At 40.8% G+C, this 5,879-nt stretch overlaps 1 protein-coding gene across 2 annotated transcripts; it reads right to left on the bottom strand.

The window, feature by feature from the left end:
* Positions 1 to 2,896: 2,896 nt before the first annotated feature.
* LOC149247458 (uncharacterized) lies at positions 2,897 to 3,775 on the bottom strand. 2 transcript variants are annotated; one of them, XM_089458229.1, is made up of 3 exons: positions 3,399 to 3,775; positions 3,149 to 3,281; positions 2,897 to 3,039 (listed from the first exon to the last, which is right to left on the bottom strand). In XM_089458229.1, exons 1-3 carry the CDS (start codon positions 3,660 to 3,662, stop codon positions 3,029 to 3,031), a joined length of 408 nt encoding a protein of 135 aa, XP_089314355.1. In that variant the 5' UTR covers positions 3,663 to 3,775; the 3' UTR covers positions 2,897 to 3,028. The 2 variants fall into 2 exon arrangements, with proteins under 2 accessions (XP_089314355.1, XP_089314354.1); XM_089458228.1 differs by lacking the exon at positions 2,897 to 3,039 and having other exon boundaries at positions 3,046 to 3,281.
* Between the last annotated feature and the right edge of the window lie 2,104 nt (positions 3,776 to 5,879).

Genomic DNA, 5,879 nt, shown 5'->3' with positions numbered 1-5,879 from the left:
AAGCCAAAAGAGAAGAAGAAGGATGATGCTTCAAAATCGAATGATGATTCGAAGATGAAGAAAGCCTTGAAGTGTTGGATATGTGTTGGACCACATACGGTGAAGAATTGTCCTTCTAAACCGAAAGTGGCTGCTATTGCACAATCTAATGCGAAAGAAGCTTCTGTGGGGACAATGCATATTCTTGGAGTTGTTGCTGCTACGGAGGTGGTCTCTCGAAGGGATCCTGAGAGGAATAGTTTGGAATATGTTCGGATTAAGTTTGGAGGTGCTGACTTACTCACTATGGTGGATAGTGGGGCTTCTCACAACTTCATGGGTGAAGATACTGCAAGAAGAATTAGGTTGAAATTTGTACGAGTGAAGGCACAAATGAAGACAGTGAATTCTCCTCCGGCTGAAGTTCTTGGTGTAGATGAAAAGGTGGACATAACACTAGGTGAGTGGATAGGGAAAGTCGACTTCACTATAGTTTAGATTGATGACTATGAGGTTGTGCTGGGGATGGAATTCATGAAACACTTTGATGCTATGATTGTTCCACATTTGAAGAAGTTGTACATTTACAATGGAAGGGAAGATGTACCCATTGGTGTTCCAACCATTGGTGTGACGAGACCTTATTGTAAGTTAGCAGTGATGCAAATGGAGGATGAGAAGCGAATGGAAGACATGAGTAAGCGGTTGTCTGCTATTGAGGAAAAACTTACCGAACAATCATTGGTCATCAGGACACTTTCAGATAGTATCTTGGATTTGTCAAGAAGGCTAGAAGTGGTTGAGGATGATGATGATGATGAGGAGGCATATGTGAGGCCGAATGTCCGGGAGGAGGATCAGGTCACTTATCTACAGAGGATGGAGATAGAAGATCCTGACAGGTGGATTGAGTTGATTAGTGAGGGTGAGCCTTCAGGCTCTACTCCCTCCACATCTTTTTAGGTGATATAGAAGATGGGGCTCATTGTTAGCTACTCATGGCAATGAGTCCTTAAAACATGTTGAGCAGGTATGACAGATTGGGCAGGGATGGCTTGGCATCAAGCATCATGACATGTTGCAGATGGATGGAGTTTCCATGGACCTGAACATGATGGAGAGATTCTTGGTGAGTCTGAGATGTGGCAGAATCCGAGATAGACTGGTGGAAGGCATAAGGAGGGACATTCTTATGATTTGAGCATGACAGTTGGATTGATCACCTGACTAGTTCAAGTCATGGGGGCTAGCAGTGTACCAGAGAGATGTTGACATCAGGCAAGCAAGAAGCATGACAGTTCATAGGATGAGGACGACACATGGTGGAGATGGAATTCTACATATGTTGCAAGGATGTTTGCAGTATGTGGAGGAGTTGACATCATGGACCGAGGATGAGACAGACATTGATATTGGTCTTGGTGGATGGCTACCAGGATGATATGTTGTCGAGGGCGACAACGACTTCAGGTGGAGGAGGATGTAACGACCTGCGGTTCCACCCGAAGTGTGACCGTGTTCGGTTGATATGCGACCGTGGGCAAATGCTGAACAAGCGTGTGGTTGAACTGAACGACCGGTTGGAACGACGAAGTGCGAGATTTTTTGAAGTGTGCGATGTGTATGTGCATATGTGAGAGGGCGAGCTGACATTTATATGGCATGGAGCATGTGTGATAACATATGGAGGCCGACCTACAAACTTGGGCAAGCCGAGACATGTTTTGGAGAAGTTTGCGATAGTTTGTGGGCGCTGGGCAGTCGGCTCGGCAGCCAGACTTCACCCTACAATGGATATATATTGGTGAATGCGTGGAGGCATTTAGACAACAATCCAACGCTCATACATCTTCGCTCTAAGGAAGAAGTGCGCACTAGAAGCTAAGGAAAGGTGCAGGTTTAGTATGCACCCATTCTTGGGCAAGCATGCACGGTGAAGCGCGATTGTGGGTGAAGGTGCGGGCAAGAGCGCCTGGTGGTTGGGTGAGGGCGTGCATGGGTGTGTGGCGCCCGACGAACGGTTGAGGCGTGCACAGGTGTGGCGCCCGGTTTGTGCGAAGGTGCCCGACGGTGAAATGCAGGAGAGCCCGTTTGTGCAACGACATGGCATGGGTTCTTGGGTGGCTCGGGTGAGCGCCCGCCCGTTGTGCAAGTGTGCACGGTGAGACTTTAGTGAAAGTTGAACATTGTAAAATTGGCTAAATATGAAACTTGGAGTTTCCAAGTATACCTGTAAAGCGTTGTAAACTGTTATAATATATTGTTCGGGCAACTCATTGTTCAGGGAGTTGCCCCTCCCTTTATACTATGCAATTGTGTTCTCTTTTATAATTGCTGTTGATAATGAATGTGTATGGGTGTTCATTGGTATAAAGGATAAACATAATTATACTTGGTTGCGAAACACAAAGTAAGTAGGGAAAAGTGAATTAAGCGTAATCCACAAACATAAGTATTGGTGAAAAAAAAGTGTTCGGTGCCGCACCTCACCAAGAGGGGAGAAAGACTACCGCCAAGTTGAAGGCGTGACACTTAGACTGAGGCTTTTGTTGCGACTAAAAATGTTCGTGATGAACACGGCTAAAAGTTTGGTCACATAAACTGTTTCTAATTCATAACTCGTAACCGATAAATCAGACAGACGCCCAGGTAAGCTGGTACCAGAAACCCCATTTATTATAAAACCGCAAATTCCGACCTCGGATTACAGTCGTAACTTTGATCCCCTCTTGAAACACAACACATTACTAATCAACACGCACGTACCAATATTCTCATCCATGCATGCTCCTAAGCAACGCGCTGAACGAGTAAACCCAGATTCACATATTATATGGGTAGAGGGTCTTCTTTACACTACCTTCTCATACTCCACGTCATTCTTATTTTGGTGTCCCGGCAGTTTTTTTTGATTTTATCAACCATACCTGGCTTCTTTTCCTCTTCACCCCCATGCTGACCGGAATACTGCTTTCCGTCACCGGGGAGCTTTTCCTTCGACCCTTTCTTCTTCCTTCCGCCGCCTTTCTTCTTTCCGCCTTCCTCCTCTTCATCGCTCGACTGCAATTATACATATATATATATAAACTCATTTTTCACCTCACACGAAAAAAGACGTCATTCTTATTTTGGTGTCCCGGCAGCTTCTCTTTGATTTTATCAACCATACCTGGCTTCTTTTCCTCTTCACCCCCATGCTGACCGGAATACTGCTTTGCGTCACCAGGGAGCTTTTCCTTCGACCCTTTCTTCTTCCTTCCGCCGCCTTTCTTCTTTCCGCCTTCCTCCTCTTCATCGCTCGACTGCAATTATACATATATATATAAACTCATTTTTCACCTCACACGAAAAAAGATGAGGTATAAAGAAACGAAGCGATGAGTGAGGAATAAAAGAATTAGGAAGAAAGAGAGACTTACAGAGCAAGAGCTGGAACTGTTCGTGCGGTGAAGCTTTCCCGTGTGTTTCTGTTGCTCAGATTCCTCAGGGGTAAACTGCCCCTCGTAACCGTTACCTTGGCCGTGTACGGCTCCATACGGAGGAGGAGCTGGATAATAAGAGGCAGCCTCAGTCTGAGCAGGAGTCTGGACAATGTGATCACATTGCTTTCCCTCAGCTTCCTTCTTTTTGCCGAATAGACCGAACATACCGCGGTCCTGGTGCTCTGGAGCTTCTTCCGCCATCTAGTAAATAACTTCGTAAAAATTTACTAAGACGAGTAAATATGTTGGTAAAAATTGCAGACGATATAACAAACAACAAATGGAGAGAACGCAGTAGATGGAAATAAAGGAGGAGAATGTGGTATTTATAGTTTTGGTGTGGCGGTCTCTTCGCCTCTTTCGTATTGCTCCTACGCGTCGCACACGCGCCATGCCCACAATGGTTAGATGGAACCGACATCGGGTTACCACAATGTCGGTGCCAAAATATCATAAGGAGGGTAGGGCCCGCGCAAGGGATCGTTACGGTATCATCGTCTCAGTTTTGCTTTTTGCCAACGGACCTTACCCTGACCGTGACGGGCGAGGGCCAATTGTTCAGATATCGCAAACATCAATGAGACGTTTATCTTGAATTTCTGTGGGGCACCGGACAAGATTTTCTTTTCATCTCATCTCATCTTATCATCGTAATAAATAATTAAATCACATCGATAACGCACATACAGATGAATTATTTCAAAGACTTTGAATGCACGCCATCTGGTGGCAATAACGGTAATGATATCTCATGAACAACGAAAACAAGAACCGCCGCAACTGTTATGATTGTCGTTAAATAGGGAAACAATAACCACCACAACGACCTTGTGGGTATTTAGGGTTAAATTTAAATTTTTAGTATTTAAATCCTATGGTATATAAGAGTTAAGATGTGAGGTATCGAATCTCTATTGTAATTTTCTTTTTCCTTTTAAAATTAATTTATATTTTTAAATTTTTTTATATAAAACAATGTTATGAATATCATCCTATCTAATATTATTGATTATATTTTATAACTATAAAGTTATTATTTATGGCTAAATTCTTCATATATATAAAAAGTATATTAAAAATGGTAAGCATGGTTAACTTATTAAATTGTTTTAATATTAGTTATATAATGATATATTGATAATCTAATATTATTATAAATAATAATAATTTAATTTTTCTGTATAGTTTGACATGTGCAAGTAAAAGATAGAGGGAGGGAAGGGCATCGCTTCATTTGGGGTTTGCATGGGAGGTAATGGCAACATGTCCATAGTAGAAGTTGATGCATTATTGGTGAAATCCCAATTATTTTGTTATTTAAATGGATTCAAAACCTTGAGAAAACCCTAGGAAACCCAAATTATACAGCCTCAAGAATTTAAATCTATTCCCAAAACCCAATGAGGTGTGAATCTTGATGATGTTACATCTGCAACTCTTGATTGAGACATTTTGTTGGCAACATCACATATGTGAGTTGTTGCAATAGTTACCCAATGAATTTTCACAACGTTGGAGTTTTGTTCCTAAAAATCCAATGAGGTGTGAAATTTAATGATGTTGCATCTATAACTATTGAAAAAGACATTTTTCCATCAACGACACATCAATGAGTTGTTGCAACAATGGCATTAGAATATAGAATTGTTTGCATTATTCCAACAATCATCATTAGAATCCGGCTATAAAGTTGTTGGTGAAATCACATGTTTTTTGTCACCTAAATTCCATTTTTTAATATATATATAAATAGATTCTAAACCTTTATAAAACTCTAGGACACTTAAAGTATATAGTTTCAAGAAATGAAATTTATAATTCCAACAATTTATAGGTACATTGGCTTTACATTTGATGGTGAAATCACAATATTTTGTTATTTAAATTGCACATTTGAATTTACAAATGAATTCTTGGCTCTTAAAAAACCCTAGAACACTCATTATACCATCTCAATAACTTAAATTTGAAATTCGAACAAATTTTCACCAAATTTTTAGCATACCAAAAGCACTAGCCATGAAAGCAATTTATTCCCAAAATCCAATCAAGTGTGAATCTTGATGATGTTGCATCTGCAACTATTGACTACGACATTTTTCCAACTATTGACTGGGATGGTCATTAAAACTGATGAGTAAGAAAATGTATGTCTAGTATCCTACAGAATAGTCCACAAGGATGAGACAACAGTGACAACCATTACAGTACATTCCCAGGAAGATAAGCATTAAAACAACCGAAATAGTTCAACTATCTTAGTACATGTGAAAGCAAACATGAAATACAAATGCTTACATAATAGTCTTACAAACATCCATAAGTCATGCATGGAAATTTGTTGGCCTAAGAAGGCTTTTATAATTAAGAAAAATTTCCAAGACACATATTTACATTGTACGTCACTAGCCCCAATAG

This window comes from Pinus tabuliformis, chromosome 7 (genome assembly GCF_031772625.1).
Source record: "Pinus tabuliformis cultivar Carrire ecotype Pingquan chromosome 7, CPIR1, whole genome shotgun sequence".
NCBI lineage: Eukaryota > Viridiplantae > Streptophyta > Pinopsida > Pinales > Pinaceae > Pinus > Pinus tabuliformis.
Note: the sequence above shows the minus strand (reverse complement) of the source record. Positions and strands in the feature narration are given on the sequence as shown.

Coding starts and splice junctions, on each gene's coding strand:
- LOC149247458 (XM_089458228.1), bottom strand. CDS start 3,662: ATGGCGGAAGAAGCTCCAGAGCACCAGGACCGCGGTATGTTCGGTCTA. Junction 3,282..3,398: donor ACAGTTCCAGCTCTTGCTCT/GTAAGTCTCTCT, acceptor GTATAATTGCAG/TCGAGCGATGAAGAGGAGGA.